The 25,007-nt window shown below is 53.7% G+C and overlaps 1 protein-coding gene across 1 annotated transcript in view; it reads right to left on the bottom strand.

Annotated features, from left to right (window-relative positions):
- Positions 1-20,567, bottom strand: part of LOC311200593 (opioid-binding protein/cell adhesion molecule homolog) — a gene marked incomplete at both ends in the record, with an annotated part of 93,583 nt that extends 73,016 nt beyond the window's left edge. The window contains one exon of the mRNA XM_084274875.1: positions 20,401-20,567. Within this exon, the coding sequence (XP_084131001.1) occupies positions 20,401-20,567 (167 nt within the window). The remainder of the gene's footprint in view (positions 1-20,400) is intronic.
- Between the last annotated feature and the right edge of the window lie 4,440 nt (positions 20,568-25,007).

Genomic DNA, 25,007 nt, shown 5'->3' with positions numbered 1-25,007 from the left:
AGCACAGAGGTTTTGCCTCTGCCCAGGCTTGCAAGGGACATGACCTTTCTGAAAACTCTGGTTATTTATTTTGATAATCCTTTTGTTGGGATAAACGCTTTGCTCCCGCCACGGCCCCAAGGTCATGGGAGTTAATGAGGAGACGAGAAAGGCCAAGTGAATGGGATTTGTCCTTTGCAACCGAATGCATTAGTGGAGGAGAGGTGAAATGAGGGGGCTGGCCTATTTCTCCTCGGCTTTTTGCTTCAAAAAAAAAGGCAACAGCAGCAACACACAGCTGCAAAACAACTCTCTCCCTCTATCTCTTCCTCCAATTCCTGTTACTCTCCCTTGCCTCTGTACTCCTGTCCCACCACCCGATAGGAAGGAGGAGAGAGGATGCTCATGTCCACACACACGGGATCCTTATGTGAAACACATCCCTGGGTAGCACTGTCCTGCCCCGTCTGAGGGCCCTGTGCCCCTTTATGGATCCCAACCCCGAGGTTCCCAACTGCCCTTGGAGCAGAGCAAAGGGGTGCAGGAGAAGCTGCCCACACCTCCCCTGCTTGGATGCAGCCATTTTGGTGCAGAGATCTGCAAGAAGAATATTAAGCTTGGTCTGAATGCAGCAGCCTCGCTCAAGATTTATGAAGGATGAAGGAAGGAAGATTCTGAGGCAAAGCATCATCTCAAAAATAACTGCCGAGTCCTGGCGGGTATAAAAGATCTGTCCATAAACCAGTTTGTCATCACCAGTCAATAAAAACGCCAGCAAGGGGAGAAGGCTGCGATAGCCACTGTCCCTCACCCTCCACGTCGCACCAGAGCGCTCCCAGCCAGACCGACCGCACACGTGGGGGCATTTCCAGCCTTGCTCCAGATACGCACCCCCTGCCCCAGAGCCTCGAGGGGGAGTATAGTCACAGGCATTTCCATGCTTGGAGCTACACAGGAGCCACACAACAGACTGATGCCCAGGCAGGACCAAGGTGTTTAGAGGAGAAGGATGGAGTCACACCCACAAAACCCAGCTGGGGCATGATGTCAGCGCTGAACCAAGATGCTGGTACCTACCAGATGCCCGAAGCCCCCCAAGGAAAAGCCTCCCAGTCGCAGGCAGCAGACAGGCAGAGCTGCCCAAGGCATGAGAAGAGTATCTTTGACAAGGTGCACCAAGCTGAAGCATTTGAGGAGCAGATCGGTACATTGCTGTGATAAAGGGCTGTCTTAAAGGAGGTTGGTGGGTTTCCTTTCTTTTCTGTGGGTTGTTTTTCTTTCTTTCTTTTTTTTCTTTTTTATTTTTAAGGCTACCCAGTACAAAGGAAAACACCCCAGCTGGTAAAAGATGAAGGCAGCATCTCACTTCTCTCATCACCTTTCCTATCACAGGCAGCCCAGACACTCCTAGCAACTTCTTCTTGCCAGCCTCAGGAAACCTTCCTACTTGATTTCCCCGTAGCGTACATTCAAAGAGGGGGCATCCCTGGGAGAGCTGGGAGGTGACGCCAAGGGCTGACAGCAGCAGAGGGAAGCGCCAAAGCTGGAAGGGATCTGTCAGAGTTATCCAGGCTCTCATCCAGCTTGGGCAGGCCTGTTTCTCTGCTGCATTCTCCAGCGCTCTATCAAGTCAAGTTTCAAATAGCTCAGATGATGGACCAGACCACGGAGGCTTCAAGATCTCTCCAACAAGAGGATTTCCTCCCTTGCAAAATCATTTATTCCCTGATGGTACACATCACCTCAGCTTTTGCCCACTTCAGCCTCTTCTCACCTTCCAACCTGAGGGACCACATTCCTCCACCCCTACCCTCCTGTAGCATCCTCCAGCAAACACCTTTACCCATCGAGGCACAGGGACCATCCCTGGCACTACCAGGACCCCCAGGGATGCAGAGGCAGCACAGGGAGACAAAACCTTCTCCTTCCAATCCCCCAGCCATAAGGTAAATCGCTTGGGTGTCCTCTCCATATATCCCACCAAAGGGGAGTATGCCTCATGAGACATTAGTCAGGTTGATACAGAGCCACCAAGAAACACATCTGACCAAGCACACCAGCCACGTGCTTTCCTGCTTGTTCTCCCTTTTTGTTTCCTTTTCCCTTTAACCTTCTGCCTGAAAAAAGCCTCCCCATCCCTTCTCATTACTAATCATTCATATCAACCTCCCAGGAAGCACTCTGGGGCCACTTGACTATTAACAGGGCACTAAATGCAAGGCGGAGGAGGATGTATTAATATCTAATAGGAGTGATAGATGATGTGAACCGCTCAGGCACTCCAACTCAGGTACTCATGTCAGGTACTGGAGCTAATTTAAAATAATAATAATAACAACAATAATAACAACAACAGCAGCAGCTGCCTTCATTTTCCAAGTCAATTGATTCCTCAGCAGGAATGCCATCTTGACAGATTTATTTTGATCGAATTGTCTAATTGAATACAGTTCTTGTTTCCCTTCACTTTGTGACCTTTCACGCCTGTGAAACAAATGCAATTTGGAGAATTACTCCTCAGCAGCAAACTCAGCTCAGCCCGGGCTGGGATGGACGATTTGTCTCTCTAACTTGCCAGCAAAACACCACCACAAGAGCCTCCCAGTCCTGGGTGCTGTGCTGATATTTCTTTCCATTTCCACTTGCACATTGAACAACATCAGGTAAAGAGGAAAACATGAGACATCTGTGAGACTCACAACTGAACGTACTTGCTGTTGGGCAGATTCTACCTCCTCCCCATCCAGATCCTCACTGTTTGCTACACTGAGGCTTCTTCCAGTTTACTGCAAGACATTTTGCTCCCAGTTCCGCAATGCTATCAGGATAAGATGCACCATCCTCTTTCCTTTACCCAAGCAGCAAGACAAGCTTCCACCACCGCCAGCCCTTCATCCAGCTACGCCTTCCTCCAGGGATGCTCTGGTGCGCCAGACACGCGGCGACGCTTCCCATAAATTTCACAAGAACGAGTCTCAAAGATTAAAAATAACTAAGCCGTGTCCCTCGCAGACAAACGCAACGTCTGCGCGCCAAGAGAGGTCCTGGTGAGAAGAGTTGGAGCTGAATCTTTTATAATAATATCAATCAGTATTAAAAATGTATGACCTGCTCAATTTTTAAAGCATCTTAAATTAATCTTTAAACACAACTATTTTGCTTAAACCAAAGGCTTTTGGTAGCCTGAGAATGGTATTTCCATCTGTTCCCCCGGGTTCGTGCCAGGTATCTAGAAGAGGTCTAATAAGTAAATAATGTACACCCAGCACAATTCCCTAGAACCACAAAAGGTGTGGGGGGGGAATGATTTTGGGGGAACAGGACACACAGAATTTACTACTAAATTCATTATTGACTTAGCAGAAAAAAAACATCTTTATCTGCACAGCATGACAGGCTGTAACAACAACACTCAAACAGCTAAACCTAAAGGGTTTGGGCTGGACAGCAAGCACAGCCGCTGCCCCTCAAGATCAGGGAAGCACAGAAGAGAGGGATGGGGAGAAAGGGAAGATGAGGGGCTGTAGCAAAGTTGGACCAGACCCATCTGACCCTCTCTGACACATGCCCAAGTCTAAACCAGCACAGCAGTAACCCCGTGCCCCACAGCAGGCAACGTCACAAGAGATTCCCGTGCGTGGGACACGCCACTCAGCCCAGCAGCGAGCTTCCCAGTGACAGCATCACTAATACATTCAGGGGAACGTGGCATTACTGACGGCAAGACTTCTGCCTCGCTTGCTGTTTAATGTTAAGAGGCTTGTACAGTCAGCAGCGTTTAAAGAGTAATGACTGTTTTCATGGTAAATGCTCTGTTAAATAACCCAGGATTATTGTGTTGTGTTATTGCATATATAAAATGGCATTTCGAAAAATAATAATTGTTTTAGAGCTAATTGATGTTTTTAGCCAGGCTCCGTGCATGGAATTTTTATCTGGCAGAGGGACGGGCTGCTGTCAGGAAGACAGTGGGAAGGGCAGAGGAGCTTTGACCCACTAAATTCACTAGAAGGGTCCACCTGTTTTTTGTCTGGTGTGGGTGCTACTTCTGGTCCAGCAATGGATAAAGTTCAAGTTGCCTGCTCTGAAACACGAAAGGGAGGGAGCTCAGCCAGGGCAAAGCCCCACTGCAGGCACCCCTGCAGCCCAAGCCGTGCGTGCCCCAGCACAGGCAGCATCCCTTGGCCAAGCACAGTCCATGAGACACCAGAGAATCATCACACCAGCAGCGCTCCCACCTCTGCAAGTCTTCTACACTCAAACCCACCCAGCTTCAGCCAGTTATCCATGTGGTGGCACTTTGGAGCTACCAAAAAAATCCCTTCCCAGAAGGATGACATGCTCCCCCCTCCCCTGTCCCCAAGTGTTATTTCTGCAGACAGCAATGGAGAACCGCCCTAGTGCTATCAGCAGTGGGCTGATGAATCACTGGTGAGCAATGCTGCCGCGGGAGATTAACCATCATCCTTCCAGAAGGGATTTGAGTGGTTCTGCTCCTTTCTCTCAAGGCCATTCCTCCTCCGGGACACAGCTTTGAGGCCCGACAGAGCCACCACCATCATCATCTCTAGGAACTTCCTGCTCATTAGATGGGTATTAGGGCATCTACCACCATCCCAGTGTGGCGTTGCCCTGCCAAGCTCTGCAGACAAAAGCCTGAGCACAAAAATTTAGTGACTGCAAGGCTGCCAAGAGCCCAAACTCCCTGTTTACGCCCCTTGCAGTCTGCAGGCATTTCAGTCCGCAATCAAAGAGCGGAGAAGTACTCCTGCCTTTCAAACCTGGAGCCTTTGAGCTCCTCTGACAGCAGCAGCCTCGCTGACCCTTGTCTGGAGGCTTGCAGGGCACTCAAGCAGTCAGAAGCACTGGCAGAGTCCTGAAGCTTTACAGAGGCAGTGACTTTTGGGATGTGAAGTTAATCACACAAGCGAGCGTCTCCAAGTTGCCGGGAGGGAGAGCGGGGCCGTCAGAGACCGCAGTTAAAAGTCTCCACCATCTCCTAAGATCTTCGCGTCCAGACACAAGCCCAGTGCCAGCGCGCTCAGATCACAGGGCGAGAGCAAGGGGCGGGTACGCAGCTCCCAGAGGGGACCCACTGGATCACCAGGTCCCATCCCTCACAGTCAGGCAACCAATTAATCCAAAAGGGTCCAGGGCATCTCCGCTCCACCTACCAGCACACCACAACAGCTTATAACAAACCAGAGACCTGTAGAGCAGAGGCCAAAAGCCACCAGCTCTGAATCGTCAGAAGAAAGGAGAGGAGATGAAAGCTATCGCCGTGCCCCGGACCCTCACAGCAGCAGGGAACGGGTAAAAGGAAGACGTTTAAGTGAAGCGTGAGACAAGGTTTGCAGATGGGCAGGGAAGAAAGCTCCCCTCCCTGCTCCTCCAGAGTGGGAAGGATGGCACAAAAGTAATTGGACTGTGAAATCTAAGGGAAGACTGCCAGACCAGGAGAGTTCAAGACCACGAGTCTGCTGGTTCGGAGCTGCTCCTCACCCTTAAAAGTCACTCCCGTGCCCATCTTCGCAGAGACAACTGCCTGACTTCATCATTTGGGACAGACACAGCACATGTCCCAGGCCCAGCAGTTTCAGGGCTGGACAAACTCACCCGTCGCTGCCCCACAGCAACAGCTGCCACCACCTACTGCAGCCTTTCCCAGCCCAAAGACAAGTTTGACCTGATAGCCTTGGAGACCTCACCCCGCCTGAGGGTTTGCAGGGAGGCAACAGGAGCAGTCTGCTTTCCTGGCATCCCCCTGCGTGCACCCTGTGATGTCACAGCAGCCGTAGAGCCCACAAGGTGACAGCCAAATCCAGCTCTGTGCGCTCTAACAGCATGAGCCGCACTGCCGGCTGCGTGAGTGCACAGACTGCATAACAAACGAGGTGCTTGAGTGAGATCCCGGGGCCAAAACCTTCCCGCCTTCGCTTTTCTCCCTACCCCATCCTCTGCAAAAGCCAGGGCAACCTTGCACCAGTGACTCTGAAGGACAGGGCAACTCTCCAGGTCGCCCTTTCCCCCTGCAGAAGGAGCCTCTTCCAGGCCCTGAGGCTCTGTCTCACCCCTCTCCCTTCCTTGGAGGCAGGATAACTGTCCTAAAGGGTTACATCTCACTACTGCGACTGCAATGTCAAACCCATCTCTCTCCCCCGCCCTTCAGCATCTGTCTCCACGGTATCTAAGTGCCTCAGATGACTAGAAAAGTCCCTTTGCATGTTTTCCCAACCCTTGGCTGTACAAGTACCATTTAATCAAGCTCAGTAATGAAGCCAGGAACGAGCCAGAACAAGCTGTGCAACCACAGGCAGGACCAGCACAGCCTTTAAACAGGAGGTGGGGGCTGATCCCGCTACCCACAGGACACACAGGGGACAGAAGCAGACAGAGGGTCAGGCACCTCTGTGATGCTCCAAGGTCCGAGCAGCCCCAAACCTCCCAAACAGCCTGCAGGCAGTATAACATCCCAGAGGTATCCTCTCTGCACTGATCCCGTGGGGTATTTATTTCTCTGAGGTTCCTGGACACTGGTTCGACCCTCAGCAAAAGTAGCACTCTCCACCTTCAGGGCCCCAAAACCCACGGTTAGAACGACACGCCTGTACTTTTGAGTGTAGCTCTGCCCAGCACCATGAGGCCCCAGCTCCTGAGCTCACCCCTTCAGAAAATTATGCCGGCTCTCCAGGCTTGAGTTTCTCCCTGTCTCCAGGACCTTCCCTGCGGGGATACAGACATGGGCTGGGGCTTGACCCTCCTTCCTCTGAGTGGCTAGCCATCACTATTACTCATAAGCAATTACTATTTCCTGCTAATTGAGAGGAAGGAGAAACACAGTGGCAACCAAGCTGCTGCTTGTGTGCTGCATGGGTGCAAACAGCCTTTATTTCGTGGGAGAGCTCACTCGGGAGCCTGCTGCAGGGACCCAGGCCCGAAAAATCACTGCAAGCCACTCTGGGCAGGGACTCTCCCTTTGCTCTACGCCCGCACAAGCACCCGCCCCAGCGTCTAGACCCTGCTATAGTTTAAGTAACGATCAACCCTCGCTCAGCCATACAAGGAAACACTTGGTACTAAAAATTATTTAAAATTCATACCTACATGGGGAAATTATTCAGTAAACTCTAATTACTTACCAAAAGCAACGACGATATTTTTAAGGAGAGGGAGTGCCCATAAATACAGAGCCATAAATAAACTGCTACTCAGTAGCACGAATTAATTTGTATTTAATTGCTAGAAATTGCTATCAATTACTAAACATTCCTTGCAGAATAGGCAAATTCTTTAAGAACGATTTCAATTGCTAATTGGAAGCCTTTTCCCCTCCAACCCCCCCACCCCCGCCTGGCATTCTTTCTCATCCCAGGCCCTGCCCAGTGCTGCAGGCACCCTCCATCCCACCCAGTGAACTCTGCACTTCACAGGACCTGGATTTGGGAGCCAGGTCCAGAGCAGAGAACTATCTGTGAAGAGCTGCTCAGGCTTCAAGAGGCCTCAGCACCTTTGGTGGCAAGGAATGACTCCGGATGTGGCAGGGATAGTGGCTCCTTGCAAAGGGTTGGGAGGAGGGAGTTAGGAGCTGGAAGTTACAGCTCCATCGTGCACCCAGGGAGAGAAGCACCTCCCCAAGACTACTCAGTTTCCCCCAGACGCTACAGCAAACCTACACCAGACCCTGCAGGAAGCCCCCCCCGGTGTAGCATCGCTGCTCTCCAGAGCACAGACCCTGTCCACAGCAGAGGCATGGGCAGATGCAGCGATGCTCCCATGCATGCCATGCAGCACGCCTGGCTGCTGCTTCCCTGCACCTCCACACCGAACGGCCCCGGTATCGCTTCTGACTCATTTTCTGGTGTTTTCTGCTTTGCTGTTGGCATAACATCCTATCAGCACAGTTAATTACATCCACGCTGAGTGTGAAGGACAGGCTCATTCTCGCAAAGAGCCGGAGGCCGTGCAATCCATCCCGCTGCTCTCGCAAAACAGCTTCCACCTTTGCTGGCAAACCGCAGAACGGCGCTTGGCCAGGCTTCAGGGCTGCCCTCAACCCCTACATCCCTCCAGGTCTTCACCCACAGCATCCCTGACGCAAGGTTATACTGATGGCCACACCTCAGTCCCCATCGCCCAAATGGAGACTACCCCAGAAACTCAGCTGGTAGATGGGACAAAGGGCAGGAGAAATGCTTGCCCACAACGGCTGGGCAGACCTTTTTGCACAGAAAACAGCAGGCACAGAGAGCACCCTGCTCCACCCCAGAACCCATCCTCCTAATGGGAGGCACAAGTATATCCATGGGTGAGAGGGGATGGGAAGCAGGAGAGGGCGATGGGAAGAGCTGCTTGTCGTCTCTACAGCTTGAGTAAAAAGAGACCCGGGGTCTCCAGGACTGTCAATCCAACATCAAGGCATCACTCCATCACTGGTCCCCCCCAGGACCAGGCTGACAGTCACAGGGAGGCATGTGCCAGCCATGACAAGCGGAGCAAATGACACACACATCTCCTGCTTACAATAACAGCCCTTCCGTGTCTAATCCATCATATTTGATGCAGATCTCTTACCCTGAAGTGTTGTCAATGAGGATTTAATTTAGTGCTAATTAGACAAATATTGCATGTTAAACACCCATTGATTATTAAGAGACAGTAAGTGCGGTTCAGCTCTGCACAGGGCACACGGACACGCTGTATTATATCTGGGATGAGGCTGGTAAATGCCTTGCTGTTTCTAATCATCAGTTGGTAATTAACGTCCAATAACTTGTAACTTGGTTTATCATTATAGATTTAGGAAGGCAGTAATAGTACTGTATGCTAATTAAATATCAATTGATTATTTAAGGCATGTAAAGATTTAGCAGCTAGGTAATAGATACATACAGTTGCTGAACTTTAATAACCATAGCACTGTGTTCTCTTTCACTGCTAAGCTGGGGTTTAGCAACCCCAAATTGGTTTGGTAATTTGGAGCTCCTTCTTGCTAATTGGGGTGATTGAAGGCCGGGCTAAGTGATGTGCCCATGGTCATAGAGAGAGGCAGTGGCAGAGACTGGGGCACTCCTAAACTTCCCATTGGGCATTTCGCACCTCAGCTTCTCTCACTCCATGCAAAACATAGAGACACAGAGGCAAACTACCAATTCGCTGCAGGAAGAGGCTTTCAACCCCAAGCCTGGTGCCCACTGGCATCCCACCACCCCACACAGCCACCTCATTCAAGAAACCCCATCAGAAGAGACACACACAAGAAGCCAAAGCCTGGAGCTCTCTGCCTCTAAATAACAACCAGAAAGAAATTGATCAACACCAAACAACATTGCAGAAGCCCACCAAGCCCTGCCACCCCCTCATCCAGTGTGCTCACCCCCCCAACTGCCTCTCCTCCTGGGGATGTCCTCATGCTCCCCCGATGGGGTCTGACCCACGCCCAGTGTCAGTGATCTGGGAGGCGCAGGTTCCCTCTCGCGTGGGAGGAAAAGAAAGATGAGAGACAGAAGCCCTGTGTCTGAAAGGGAGAAGATAAATGGTTTCTGAAGGGAAATAACCTGCCGGACTCAGTGTTTTTGGCAGCACCCCGCTAAGTGCAGCATCAGTCTTGAAAACCAGCTGCAAGCTCAGCAGCCGCAGGATGAAGCGCAGGATTCAGGGAAACCTCTTCCCAGGGGGAGCCTGAGGCCAGGACCATGCAGCCTCAGCCACCCTGGCTGGCTCCTGGCTTAGGAGAGGGATGCCAAGGGATTCGGGTGGGAACCAATATTGTGGATGGGGCCTCAAGGCGCTGCCAGTAGGGACGTGGCTGCAGCAGAATCCCTGCTCTGGATCCAAATGGGAAAAGCTGTTGAAAGCAGAGAACCCACCACACACCCTCCCAGCTCACGCAGGGCACAGGACGTGACCAACGGGGAGAGCAGCACTTCCAGTAAAGGGAGCTGCTTCGTGCGGATGGGCTGGGCTGGGCCCATCGCTGATTTACCGGGCAATAAAAGCAAAATCAAGGAAAACGCTCCAAGTGCACCTCTGAGAGTCTGCAGCCTCAGTTATCGAGTCTGGGCAGGCCCCAGCTGCCTCTTAAAACCTTCTCTCATGCACAGCAGGTCTGCACAGTGACCAGGAAAGGGGTCGGCACACTCTTGGAGGGAGGAGGCTGGCCAGCTCTGCAGGAGGTACAGGAGCACAACATCCCCCCATACAAAAAGGTGGCAGAAGGCAGCAGGACAAGGCTGGCAGGAACCCTGCAGTGGGATGGCAATCCCAGTGTCTGGAAGGAAAGCCAAACCCATACATACAGACCAGCGAGTATGATCCACCCTGTACCTTCTCACACGGGGCACTGTTGCACAATGATGCTACAGACAGACACACTCACACACCAGGAATCCAGCACAAGGCAATTTAGGACATACAGACAGTCCCCCAAGCCCTCTGTGCAACCCACCAGGATGTTTTATCAGCAGGCTGCAGCCTGAAACTACTACAAAGGCAGCTCCTCTTACCAGTCAGGCAAAGAGCTTGTGTTGGGATGAGCCTCAAAAGCAGAGAAGCACCTTTGGACTGCCAGTCTGTCTCTTTACAGCCTGCTCCATGCCATGGCTCACACCTCGGGTTTCCCACACACACACAGGGCAGTAGGCACAGTCTCACCTGAGTCATGGTCTGAGGCATCTCCTGCCTCCCCCTGCCCGCAAGGCTCATTATGTTGGCAGACAGAGGATATTAGATTAGCCCAATGCAGTTTCTCCTTGATGAATCTCCGCTGGCCATGGCACAGCTTCCTGTCTTTCCCTCAGGATGGAAGGCAAGCCATCTCCTAGGACCATTTCTCCACCCTTCTCCACAGCAAATCCTCGGTTTGCCCTTCCCCACTGGCGCAGAGCATCCCTTGCCCTCTCAGGGGAGTGTCAAGCAGCCCTGACATCTCTCCAGCCAGTCCCCCGCAGAGCCAAGCTGGAATGCCATCGGCCCAGGCGATTCACACAGGAACCCAGCAAGAGAGTAGAGCAGTCCAGAGGAGGAGCAGAGAGAAAACCCTCTTAAACAGCTTCACAGCCGAAGTTTACCCGTGCTGCAGCAGGCAACAAAGAGAAACGTCAAGAGCAATGAGACAAGGCAGGGGAGGCATCGCAGCAGATAAAGGATTCTTCAGGTATGAGACAAAACCAGCTTTGGAAACCTCGCAGAAGTGAGTTTAAAGTCTCCAGAGGATATCAATTGAGAGTCTGTCACTCGGTGTCAGGATAACTTTCTGGACAGCTCTCGGAGCTTGTTAAGCTCTCGCTCGGGCTCACATCTGAGCTCTGGTGGCAGCGCTGTCTGCTAGCACAAGCGCTGAAACCAGATGAAAAAGACCTGCTGGAGTCCACGCAGCTCCTCGGTTGTCCCCCCAGCATACCCCCCCCAACCTGTGACACCCTCAGAGGCGACGGGTCTGTAGGTGCAGCTCAAAGATGCTCTCCCTGAGGGAGGGAACCCATCTCTAAGCAGGGGGGCAACACACTGAAACCAGGCTGCTCCTGCCCCAAAAGAGGGGCCGTCCAGGAGCTCGTGGGTGCTGGACGAGGTGCAACAGCCCAGGCCATGCAGGTAGTCAGACCAGACAGTTGTAACCGTGTCTCAGCATCACGATCTATGGCCCTGGGAAGAGACTTGCTGCTTTCCCCCACAGCAATCATTTCATCAGAAGCCCTGCAAGACTCCCGCTGTTCCCGCTAGCCCTGGATCCCTAACTTTAATTAAGCCCAAACAGCCTTCTTGCAGGAACAAGGGAGGAGAGGGTGACTCAGACAGCGATGGGACCAGCCAGCGTAATTATCATACAGTTAAGAATATTAATTAAAAACAGCCCTCCCCCCAGTTAAAAAAAAAAAAAAAAGCCAGACTAATCAATTCCACTTAAAGGAATATATGGGGATAAGGAGCAGGAGCAGGGAGGGTGATGGGGAGAGAGAGAGAGATGGGATGCGCCGTGAATGCTAACAGCTTCCCACCGTAGCCGCTGCCGCAGTGAGCCCCAGGCCTGGCTGCTTCCAACAGTTAACTTCGAGTCTCCTTGGAAATGGGCTCAATCTTCCCCTCTACCTGCTGCTGCATCGGAGCAACTCCTGTGATCGCACAAAGGACTTTAAATCTCGGCTTTAACTGCCTTGATTGAATTAAACGCAACAACACGGTAAAAGCAGCCTCTTCATTTAAGGCATAAGCATGGAGGCTTTCTCCTCTGCTAACGGCGCTCTCCCTCTTTCTGAAATGATCAGTTGCTCGTGGGTTATGCTCTTTAAGGAAGGGGAAAAAAAAAAGGAAAGGAAAAAGTCATCTGATAAAGTGGGTTATAAAACTGGTGGTGGTAATAAACGGAGAGCAAGGAGCCTGATGCAAAGCCAGCGGAGAAGGCAGGAATCGCTGTAGGGATGCAATATCTGAACCGTGATTAATACGTGACCGTGGGTGACGGCGGAGGGAGCAGCGCGGGATGGCACTCGCCAGGCTGAACCCGCGATGCAGGGAGCAGCGCTGTGCCCAAGAGGGGACAGAGGGGAGGGTATCAGTGAAGGATGATGAGCGGTTCGCTCCGAAACGTCAAAGCCATGGGAGGAGAGGTGCCTGGCAGCATGACACCCTCTCCGCTGCGCTCCACACATGGTTGTGACCGAGGGGCAGAAGGGGATGAAGCCATGGCCCCATGCCATGTGATGGGCACAGCCTTGCAGTGACTGCTGACCCCCAGGACCGCTCGTCCCTGGCTGAGATCTGCAGGGGAAAGTCATCTCCAATGTCCAGGAGACATTGTTCTCTACCAGAGCACCACTGCAGTACCTCCAACTCCTACCCACAGCCACAAGTGCCCAAAAAACTCTGGGCCACGCCAATCCAAGCCAAGATCTGCATGGACCAACACAACCACAGACTCCTCACGGGGGGTCACGAGCCTAGCTCACACCTCTCCTTCCAAAAAAAACCAAACCAAAACCCCAAACCCACACTCATCCTCCTTTCTCAGGACTTTCTTGCCTCTGCAAAGTGGGAACAGCAGCAGCACGCTCCCGTGGCTCTTACAAGCCGCGACACAGAGAGGGACGCACTACGAGAAGGTGCCCTGGGAGCATAAACCATTCCTTTTTATCAACCCCCGTTATTATCACATTAACGTCATCTCCACTCACAGGATGGATGCTCAGGTGGCCCAGGAAGCACTCCTGGCTCTTTCCTGCCCCTCCACAGGAGGGGGGGCAGCCCGATGGCAAATGCCCATGAGAATTACGGCCAGGTTCCCGGGCGCAGACACGGCTATCGGTTCCTTTTTATGAGCCTTCATTGTTATTACCACCTATTTCTTTTTACATTCCTGCCAAAATACCAAACATTAATCTCCCTCGCTCCCTGCAGGCAAAACACGGGTAATTGGATTTATATGGGTTAGAAATTTGTTAGATTTTTATATTTTTATATATATATACACGCACATGGAGAGAAAGAGAGAGAAAAAATATAAACAAATAGGTGGTCGGGGGGATGCACTTTCCCTGGGTCTGGGGTATCAGCAAGCTGGCTCAGACCAACGCCCCCCACACATCTCAGCTCCCGGTAGCCGGCACACCCCCTGGTCTGGCCAGCCAAGCTGACGGCCAGGCTCTGATTTAAGAACTCATCCCACAGCACTGAACTTCACGTGATGGGAGTTCACAGTTGCAGCATTTTTCTTCGGTTCATCCTTGCAACGGCTCTCTTTTCCCCTCTACTCATTCCCTCCTTGCACCCGCTATTTTACTTCCATCACCCCCCTTCCAACTTCTCTGTTTCTTCTTCCACCTTCTCCCTCCTGGGCTCCCACTCCTCTCCAGCCACGAGGTGACACCACAGACAAAAGTCTTGGTCCACCAAGAGAGAGGAAAAAGCAAGATGCTCTGTGCTACTGCTCCATGGGTTCTCCTGCCTGCACTGGAGATGGTGCAAAGCACCTTACTGGAGTCAGCACAATCTCCTGGTCTGATCCTACCCCACACATCCTTGTCATCCTTTGAGACCCGTTTGTATCCTGAGGAACAAGTCACTCGAGCCCGTATAGTCATGGAAACGACTCATTCTAAGCAAATCTTGGGAAATATTCACAGAAAAACAGAGGTACAACATGTGAGCATTTTGCAGGGAAGATCCGACCTTGAAGGGTTCTGTCTGTCAGGGAAGACAAGGGCCACACATCAAATGAAACCCGTGGTAAACAACCCATTGCAGGCTAAGGACTGTTGGCAGGGGCTGTGGGGGAATTATTTTTCTCATTAAGAAAAAAGAAAAGGGAAAAAGGAAAACCAGAACAGCCTAACCCTCTAAGGCTGCTCACAAGGACAGCAGCAGTGGTGATAGTCACCGAATCAGATATTCCTTATGAACTGCCTGCTTGGCTGCGGTATCTAAAGATTATCACTTAAAACAATATGTCCAGCTGTTGTAAGGAGCAGCCACGGTTCAGGGCTGAGAAATGCACAGAGGCAGCAAACTGTGAGAGCAGCCAAGGGAACAGAGCAGCTCTTCTGAAACTAGGGATGTGGAAGGCAGCCCCCTGCGCCCCAGCTTCACTCTGCAGCGTTGGCACCTAATCCTCTGCAAGAAACAAAGGCCCCAGCTCCCCAAGCAGCGTGCATGATCCAAGGGAAGGACAGCTCTTACTGCCTGCAATCCCGAGGAGTTTATTGTGCTCGTGAAAGGATCTCATGTACCCTACAGTGAAAGGATTACTACCAGTTCAGGCTCATCCCCTGGAGCTGAACATCACCACTCGTAACTATTCCAAGCTAGGAGAGCTCAAGAACTTAATGTGGGGGCTGGCTTCTTGCTAGGCAAGAGAACCTTCCTCGGATTTGCATCCCTGAACATGGAGAGGGGACAGCGAGTGTCACCTCCTCCCACTGCAGAGCCAGACCAGTTCGCTGCTCTCCCAAAACCTGGCTTTTCTGAAACAAAACCCCCAGAGCTCTGGTTCTGATCTCCACACCGGCAAGGCTCTAGCTCTCTGCTGCAGATATGTTGGCACAAGCAGCATTGACAGCCTGTCCAGCTGAGTGTGAACTCCCCCAAACCAGCCCCAAATCTCCCCCTTGCCCCATACAACCCCAGCAGGCACCCCCACATAAGCCAGCAAGACAGAGGAAGAGATTGACCCCACAGCAAGGACAAGAGGGCTCAAAGCTGCTCCCTCCAGCATCTCCTCTCCTAATGCTCGTGAGGGCAATGGCATGGTGGGGGTGCTGCTCTGAACTCCACCAAGGTGGGAATGGAACAAGACTGGGGAGGTTGGGGACCAGCTGCCTGGTCTCACCATCTGCATTTCAGCAGCAGCATTCGCCTTTGCACATCGCGCTGGGGCGGAGGGAGCAAACCCCCTCCCCGACCTTTCTCCAACCACCCTTCCAACGGCTGCAATATTACGGTGAAATTAGCGGGCACTGTAATTATAACTATCAGGAGCAGATAAGACAAGTTAAATACCAGCTACCTAGGGAGAAATTATTATGCCAGCCAGGAGGATCCAAATGCCAGAATCCATGGCTGTAATTTCACTGAGTCGCCAATTACAGCTCCACCACGCAGAGAGCTCTACCTTGGAAACGGCAGGTATATATTTAGCTGCTCCAGAAAACTTTTTGGGTAGGAGGGCTGGGGAGGGGGGAAGGGAGGGCAGTGATGGAGCAAGTCCTCGCTAATCTGCTCTCTGCTAATCCTCATGCTTTTAGCATTTGCACACACAAGAAGCCGGTAACTCTCTTCCCACCTCTCAGCAAGGATTTAACAGCAGAGAGAGACGTGGCTGCTTTTCTCTGCCAGCCGTGGCAGGTGAGTGTCACAACCCCCATTAACAGGCAGGTGAACTGAGGGCTGGAGAGGTTTGACTGAGAAAGAGCCCCCTCCCCGAAAAAAGCCCCCCAGATTTCCCAACTTCTCAGACCTATGCCCACAGACCATGGTCCTGCCACTGGCTCCTCTGGTTTGTGTTTTACTGAGGCAGCATCCAGCTTTGGGAAATAAGACAGCAGGTAGATTGTCAGACACACACCCCAAAGAGGAAAAAAGAAAAGAGAGGAAAAAACCCAAATGCAGCGTTGTCAGAAATAATTAAAACTATAATTGCAAAAATAAATGGAAGAACAGCATCTAACCATGTTTTACTCTGGCTTTTTATTTTTTAATTGGAATTGTTCTCATAGCTGCTAATTGACAAAGGACAGCCAGCCGCAGCACCTCGGATGTGAGAGAAGCTACCCGGGTGGCTTTGGTCTCCTTCATGGAGAAGCAGGGAGGGAGGCCACGTGCCCACCAGAGACAGATGGAAAAGTGGAAGAGAAACTGACTTGAAAATCTGCCTTTAAATAGGGGAGAAAAGCATCTCTGTATTAAAGTCAATTGCACATACCTAAGGTTTCCTGGCCAGTCTTAACACCACCTCTGAACACCCATTTCCACTAATCATCACAGACAAGCATCTGCCATTGGCTCTGTTTTACAGGTGGGGAAACTGAGGCAGGGAGCAACAGAGGGTCCTCCAAGTCCCAGTGTCCCTGAGGCAGCAGCCAAGGAGAACACCCAGCACCTCCTGTCTCCCAGCTACTCCTTCCAACCACTGAAACACTTTGTCTTATAAAAAAGCACCCAATATTTCTTAAATACAGATAAAACTATAAAGCCTTGAAATTTTGAGCAGCTGTTGTTTTATGTCTTTATGAACTGTACTGATGCCTGTTGTAAAAGGTCGGCTCGCTGGCGGCACAAGCAATACGATCCCGTTTACTACACAGCCCTGTTTTAACATCTCTTGAATATTTGCCACCGCAGCGGCGCTCCCCGTGGTTCAGCCACCTCCAGCAATCCCCTTCGCACTCCCGCAGCCCTCTGAGATGGTGAGGATGAAACAGACCCCAAGGTTTCCAGCCAGGGTTTGGCCACGGGCACTGCTGACCACACCAAGTCCCCGCCAGTGATGCCCCATGGCAGCCTCAGGGATGGATGCCCGTGCCCTGAGGCTCACAGGGCACACATCCAAGGAGCATCGTGCGTAGAAAGCTGAGGCTTGGTGGCACTCTTCCCAAAAGCAGAGACTTAATCCTAGTTTCTGCATCAAATCCCAGCTGGGAAATTAAAAAGCTGCCTTCTGCAACCTCCCCATCAGTTACCAGTGCAGCCCTTGTCCTGCTGCGTGTCCCAGGCTGGCAGGTGACACTGGTTAGTGCTGTCATCTTAAGACCTGCCCCGCTCCACAGCAGAAGGCCTTCCTATTTCAGAGTCAGGTAAGGGGCAGCTTGGTTTTCTTCTTAATAGCACATGGAGAATTTGCAAACTGCCTCGAGTTCCCTCGAGAGGAAAGGTGCACGAATGTTACAGGAACTGTTTGTTCTTACAATAAAAGAGTAGTGATTTATCCACAATCTGCCTAAAACAGGACAATCGTTCGCTGTTGGTCTGAGATGACCTAGAAGTTGCCTGCAGATGGAGCCTTGCTTTCTGCAAGGATCGCACCGCTGAGCATCCCTCCACAAAAAGGGCAGAGAGCTGGAAATGGAAACACCCAAAATCCAATACAGGAAAACCACAACCAGCCCAAGAAGCCTCTAGGCCTCCCCCATCAGTTCTGCTCTCTCTGCAATGCAATGTGTGGTTAAAGACCTGGTATCTCAGAAAGCAAAGAGCTTCTGTTAGCCCAGATGAAGCTGGGGAGGCTCTCGGACTCAGCCCAACTCACAGCCAGGCAGCAGCACCACGCCAAAGGAAGATGGGAGAGGACCTGACCCCACCAGACCTAGCAGGATTGTGGCTTATCCTGCAAGCGAGATGAGGTGGTATCATGGGTTGCAGGTTGTTGAGGCCCAACTTCTCAGCTAGCATCCATCTGAGCCCCAAGGAAAGTGCCACTTCAAAGGGAGGACAGCCAAGGGCCCCACATCTGCTCGTACCACGGGCAGTGCTACCTTCCAGGGGAAAACCCCATCCTGGAACCCCCAACAGTCATCCATCACAAACATCACCCCCACAGAAAGTCTACACAGGGTGGTTTCCCCTTCCCAGCTCTCCACAGGGTGTTACAGCCCACAAATAAACACCAGCCACATCCTTGAAACACTCCATCTTTGGGCTGGTGATGCTGCCACCCCCTTGGGTTGCTGCGTGCGGCACCTCAGTCGCCTCCAGACCCCGAGGGAAGACAGAAAGCCAATTGCTACTCCGGGCTGTGGAGAGGCAGTGGGCAAATGGGTGGGAAAGAAGAGGGGAGCTGTCGGGAAACAGCAATGCAAGAAGAGATGAGGGAACTAAGGGCAAGTGGGAGCTGGAGGCTGGGAACCTGACTGCAGCAGGGAAAAGCTACACAGGGTGCAAGCTGCAAAGGATGTGCTGAAGAGCCTGGGAAGGACCAAAGGCCGAGAAGGGAAACAGAGGGGGAGCAAGGGGCAAAGTGGTCCTCTAAGCACCGGCACTCGAGTCCCACCACAGGACAGAGTTTCTTGCAGGAAGACTGAAATACCCCCCACTTCGGGGCTGGCTGCTTCACAAACATTCCCTCTCGTAAACACCATGGGAAGAAAAAAAAAAACAAACAGAAAATGAGGCCAGAAGCTTAAAAAAATGGGAAAATAAAATAAAAACCCAAGGAGATCCAAGTCAGCCCTCTGCTGGCAGCAGGCTCGGCTGGCACAGAAGCCACGGGGTCCCCAGGGTAGGGGTTCAGCATCCCCCACAGCTCACCCACACCAGGCACCCATCCTGCTTCGGCCTCCACAAGTGAGAGCCCTGCACCCCACACTGCCAGGAAGGCAAATTAAGAGAGGTAGGAAGAGGGCACCAAGGCCAAAGGCATCTCCCCGGGGGAATGTCTCTTCTTTAAACTGCCTTGCTCACTCTGGCTCAGGTTAATCATCCTCGCAGTTCAATTATGAAGAGCACAAGGAAACGTGCCCTCTCCTCTCTCGCTGTGCCATGGCCTCCAGTTACACGTTGTAACGACAAGCGTGTCCCAGCGGGTCACTGCCTGGGACCCAGGAATAGGGATGTGCCCAGCACAGGGCAAGATCCCAAAGTCCGGCAGGCACCGTGAGACAAGACAAGCGACTAACACCTCTCAGCAGCATGGACCTTGAGCTGGAGCCCGTTTCCCACTACTGCGTTACACACCAGATGTTTCCCCTCTACAAAGACCACCCCAGCCACAGAAATCTTGCCAGACCCACCCTCCCCTCCCAGTGCATCCTCATCCCTGCAACAGCTCGACTGCTAACAGAGAGCACAACGTGCTGCTGTGCTCGCTTGTGCCAGCCCTGTGCCTGGCTTTGGGAAGAGCAGCTGCTCCCTGCTGCAGCCCGGGTACTCCAGGTCTGAACGAGGGAGCAGGCAGCCTTAAGGCGGGGGGCGGGGGGGGAACCTGGCACTCGCTAATGCGGAGAAAGCAGCAGACAAACTCCTCCAGACTCACGTCCCACTATTCCCGCGCTTCCTCCTCGAGTCCCAGGGTTGCTTGCCCAGCTGGATTAACCAGCTCAGTCCTCCCTGGGCTGCCTGAAGCAGGCACAGCATGACACAGAGCCCTGGACATGAGCTGTCTCCCCACTGACCCCCAACCCGCCCCCCTCCCCCCGCCCAAAAAAAAGCACCGGGCTGTTTTATCTGCTCATCTGGCCACACCACTGCGATGGCTATTGAGAGCTGCGATCCTACACGGGTGATGCACCACGTACACCTGTAACTCGTTCAGGGAATGAAAAGGGATGCTCTGCCGTACCGCGCGGCACAGAAGCGGCCCATCTGCATAGAAGCCGCCTGCATTTCTCCCAGGGCAAACAGCGTAAGGTAAAGCATCCATCAGAATTCACGAGACGCACCCCCCGGAGTAAAAGATTGATTTGATATTAACAGATCCGTGCAGAGACTATAAAGCGATCGAGGCGAAAACACCGACGCCTCGGAGGCGCCGCAGCCCTGGAAACCCGCTGGCAGCGCAGGCTGGCATCGGCGCGGGCAGCGCGGAGCCCCCTTCCCCTCCCACACAGGCACACGCACCGAAACAACTTCGGGAGCATCAGGCAGCGCTAACTCACTGTCTGCCACCTAAGCCCCTTTGTCAGCTCCTCGTCTGGCACCCGCAGCCCCCCGCCAGCGCCGACGGGAGGCTGCCAGCCCTGCGCTGCAGCTCGCTCCCCGTCACAACGCGTCGGCACATCTGTGTGTGTGTGTGTGTCCCAAACACCCGCCTCCCCCCCCGCTACTCCTCCAACTCCATCAAGCTGCCCCCCCCGCCACAGCGGGGACCAGCCCCGGGACGCGGCAAAGTCTCCGGCGGGTCTCAAGGCACTCCGACAGCCGCGCTCGCCCCACAGCATCCCCCCAGAGCCGCGGCCGGTCCCCCCCTCGCACCCCCCAAGAGCGGAACCCAGCTGCTCCTACCTGAGCGTGGCGCTCTCCCCTTGCCGCACAGTCACGTTGTCCATAGCTTTGGGGAAGGTGGCATCTCCGCTGCGCACGGGCACTCCTGCGGGCACAAGGAAGAGCAGCCTGAGACAGAGGACGACTAGGCACCTCCAGGGCAGGGCCAAGCACCCACCGACCCCCATCCTGGGCAGCAGGGACTTTTCCAACAGGCAAAAAACACACCCGACAAGGCCACCGGGAGCGAAAAGGATGGGGGGGAGGAAAAGGGGGGAGGGAAGAGGAGGGAGGGGGTGCGTGTGTGTGGGGACGGGGGGGAGCAAAACCACCGGGGCGAGCGATGCGGAGCTCCACGGAGATCAGGAGAGCCCCCGGCAAGGCAGCCTGCGAGCACTGAGCCTGCCGAGCGGCATCCGGAGGGAGTCCCCAGTATCCTTGGGTGAGGGAGGAGGACGGGAGGGCTGGAGGGGGGGGGTTGTGGAGGAGGAGGAAGAGGAGGAGAGAAGGTGCAGAGCAAGAGATGAAGGTCACAGATGTGTGTCTGCTCGAGACGCTACTTTAAGATTCAGTTGGGCACGCGCTGCGGAGATCTGGCATCAAAAGTTTATAACCCAAGGAGGAAGTGTCTCTGGCAGGAAAGGGAGGGCGGCCATAAAAACCGGCTGGGGGAGCAAAACGGGCTCGGAGTCGGGCTGCTTGCCGGCTGTTGCTCCTTCCTTTCGAAAACAGGGAAAAGGAAAACGAAGACAGGAGGAAGGGGGGGAAAACCGGGGGGGAAAAAATCCCCAAAGCCCCCCAAAATGCCGATTCTGTCGCAAGATCGAAACTTCCCCGCGGAGCTGCAGGCGACGTCCCCACCACCCGGACGCGAGGCAGAAACCAGCGACGCTCCCCGGGTCTGCGGAGCCCCCTCCCGTCCCCCGCCGGGGGTTCGGGGCGGGAGGCTGCTCTCCCAGCCGCTGCTCAGCCGAAAAGCGGACGGGAGGACGGGGCTTGGGGGAGCGGGCGAGGCGGCGGCAGCATCCCAGCCCCGCCGGCGCGGCTGGCCCGCAGCATCCCTGGGCGGCGCGCAGGCTGACTTCCCGGGGTTGTCATGGCAGCGGCTCCATCACTGACCGGCACTTTGGCTCCCGCACGCCCGCACGCACCCAACACCCGCACACCCGCAGGCGGGGAGCGGAGCGGCGGCGCACGCTGCACACGCCAGCCTTTAACCCCCGCCGCACCGCGCTCCCGGAGCGCGCAGGGACCACGGGTCCTTCTGGTCATGGGGACACCCCATCACCTCCACCCCCCCACCTCCCCTTTAACCATTAAGGGACTGCGCTCCTGCAACGCACGCTCCCAAAGCCACACGCTCGCCGTACGGCGGGATGCTGGCTCCCCTGCCCACCCCAACTCCCTCGCTGCATCTCTCTCTGCATCTTTCTCTGCACCCACTTGTTGCTGCGTCTCCCACCCAGCTGCATGCGGGGTTGGGGCTGTTTCCTCCCCCGTGCCTTGGCAGCAGAGAGGGGCTGCCCCACAGGATCGCATATGGCTAGATGGGAGCTTTGGAGGAGCAACCTGCACTGTCCCTGTGACAGATTTCCTCCTTGGAGACGCCCAGAGACCACTGTTTACCTCCTCAAAGAGCAACTGAGGGCACCAAGACCTCAGTGACCATCCAGACTCGTCTGTGCCTACGCAAGAAACCCAGCCTCATGCTGCAATCTCCCCAGAACGTGCTGCACAGCTCCTCATGCCCAAGTCAAGCCAGGCTGGACCTCAGCTGGGAGCCTTCCTCCAAAGGGCATCTATCTGCCTCTTCTACCAAACACCAGGGGCTAGAGGACGAGCGGAACAACCACCGAAAGTGGCTTAAGCTGTTTTAGGACCCCAACGCAGCTGCTAAAACTGATATGATTTTACAAGGGTTTTTCAGTGATCCCAAGTCCAATTATCAGCACAGCAGGTCTGCTGTACACGGCAGTGGGACACAGCATCCTTAAATACACTGCTAGCCATGGGCTAGCATCACAGAGACGCATCCTGGCTCCCGGCACCAGCTATGGCTGCAGGCACCAGAGAGATGCTCGCTGCAGCCTGGATAAATAGGGCAGCCTAGGAACTGAGGGGAGCTCTGAGAACAGCAGGGCTGAGTTTTCCATCAGAAAGCTCTTCAGCTGCCATAAAGTTGGCTTAACCCTGAACGTGCAGGATGGTTGCTTCAATGCCAGACATCCTTTGCGGGGGAGAAGGATGGAAAGGAAGGACACCACATCTCCTTCCCACAGAGGAACTGTCTCTGCTGGCAGGGAGGGACAGGGGGAGGGAGCAGCAGAAAGGAGTAACCACAAACCAACTGCAGCTCCCCACCAGCAAGACAGACAGCCTGACCCTGGGTGCTCCCGAGCCTCTTCCAGCACAAGCTCCAAGGGGAAAAGATGCTGCAGGACTAGAACCTCTGCTAGGCAAGATGGTGTTTACCCCTCAGGATAGGAAGCCGTAGACATAGAGCACACGTGGCAGAAAGCCTGCCAGAGCACCTGCAGTTCAGGAAAGGTGAGATTTAAGTGGGGGGAAGCCTGTCCATCTCAGAAAGAGCTTCTAAGGAGACAGGAGAAATGTGGCTACACAAACTGATGTAAAGTCCAGGGCATGAACAGACAGACAGATAGCTTAACTGGCTGCTACAGACAGCTGGGCACAGGTGCACATATATGGGGCATCAGGGAGGGAAAACGGGGGCTGGGATGGGAATGTTGGACAGGTTTATGTAATAGAAACCTAACTGGGTATGGACCCAACCACCTGGAACAGCTACCCAGGAGGCATCTCATCCTTGATCACCTCCAAGGCTACTTTGGGTATGCAATAGTGGGTACAGGCAGCCAGAGCACCCTCTCCTGACCCGGTTTTCTGAACCAGCCCATTACAAATACCTCCAGTCCCACCACTGTGGTTAATGCTGTCTCCTGAGTGAACACCCTGGCTTCATATGAAGGGAGCAAGCTGGGACATGGGGCAGGGGGGAAAAGGGCAAGGGAAGAAGAAATCCAGGAGGCTACAGAATCTGGATGCAGAAAGTCAGCAGGTGCTGAAGCAGAGCTGCTTTTGTATGCAGACAATTTGCAGACCTGAGGTTGCACGGGGTAGTCATGCAGGTGGCTTCAGTTCAGGTCCACGTCTAAAAATATCACCTAGCTGAGAGGGGCTGGGGCTGGCATAGGCCCTGGGGGCATCAGGCATATGGCAGTGGCGGATCCTGCTCCTCACGGTGACGTTAACAAGCCCTGACCTTCTCTCATCATCCCAGAGGCTCAGAAAGCAACCGAGACTGCAAGGACGAGTCCCTCCACCTCTCTCCGTCTCTCGCCTCCCAGCCGATTGTCAATCTCGGCTTTTATTAGTGGTGCAGTTTGGCCTCCATCTCCCTTGGAGATTTCTCCCTCGTTGCTCTAATCAGGAGCTTGCAAATGTCAAGAGTACAGGCCTGGAAGTAATTAGTGAGGGACCGGAGCCCGGGGGGCCGTGGAGCAGCTCAGTGACAGCACTGCTTGGGCACTGGGCTGGGGAGCAGCCCGAAGCCACTGAGACCTACGGATGGTCAGTTGCCCTGGATTTTATCCTCCAGCCCCGCTGCTGCTCCTAGACCCTTCTCCCCTTTCTCCACACAGCTCAGGACACACTGAGGTGCTCTCTGCACAGCAGGGATCGAGCCCAGATCCCTCAAGGTTAAGGCAGCAAGGGATAGGGAGACTCCAGCTACACCAGGACCCAACGTGCTTGGCCAACCGGCGTCACCTTCCTCACTCACGTGTGCCCTTTGGGACACTGCCCCTTCCAAAAGGGCCCCACAGGGTGTTTCTAACTCCTTTTAAACTAGACACAGATATTCACAGCCTGCTGCCTTCCCACAAGCACCCAGCTGCAACAGCAAGGTGTGCTTTGCCTCAGGACAGCAACTTCTCCTGTGGTGGCCACAACAAACCAGGGGCCCTTGCCAGGGGAGAAGGCCATTAGTCCTCAACAGGCAGAGGAAGCAGCGACTCGTAAGGCAAAGATCATAAGAAATAGCTTCCTTTTCCCTGAGATGAACTTGGGTGCCTCTGAGCCTCACACACAACCGAAGGGGTTAACGCTGCGCCCAGAAAAGCAGAAACCCAGCAGAGCTGCACAGAGGAGCAGCCCTTGGAGAACATGGGCTTGTTTAATCAAAGAGCTAATCCTTGCTCGCAGGGATCCACCCAGCAGCGCTGGTGGAAGTGGAAGTTCTCCAGATCTCCCTCTGGAAACCCCAGACGAGGTTTTTCAAAGACAACAGCTCCTCTCCAGTTCCCAGCTCGCAGACAGCTGCTCGGCGCTTTCCAAAACCGGGGCTCTTTCAAGGCATCTCTCTCTCCCAGGGCATGTGAAATTTCTAATCCTGAACATCTTGGCCACGGTATCTGGCCAAGACACCTCTAACACCTCCACGGCGAATACAGAAGAGCCGTGTCTTGTCGGTATCCTGCTACGTGCAGATGGCGTCTGGGCTCGGGGCTGTAAGATTTTTAACTAATATCTTTCCGCACTATTATCCCCTCCTCCCTTTTCTCCCACCTCCTCTTTCTCTCCCTCCTTCTCTCCATCTGTCCCTACCC

This window comes from Gallinula chloropus (genome assembly GCF_964237585.1).
Source record: "Gallinula chloropus genome assembly, chromosome: 24".
Classification (NCBI taxonomy): domain Eukaryota; kingdom Metazoa; phylum Chordata; class Aves; order Gruiformes; family Rallidae; genus Gallinula; species Gallinula chloropus.
This window is presented reverse-complemented; position numbering and strand designations above follow the sequence as displayed.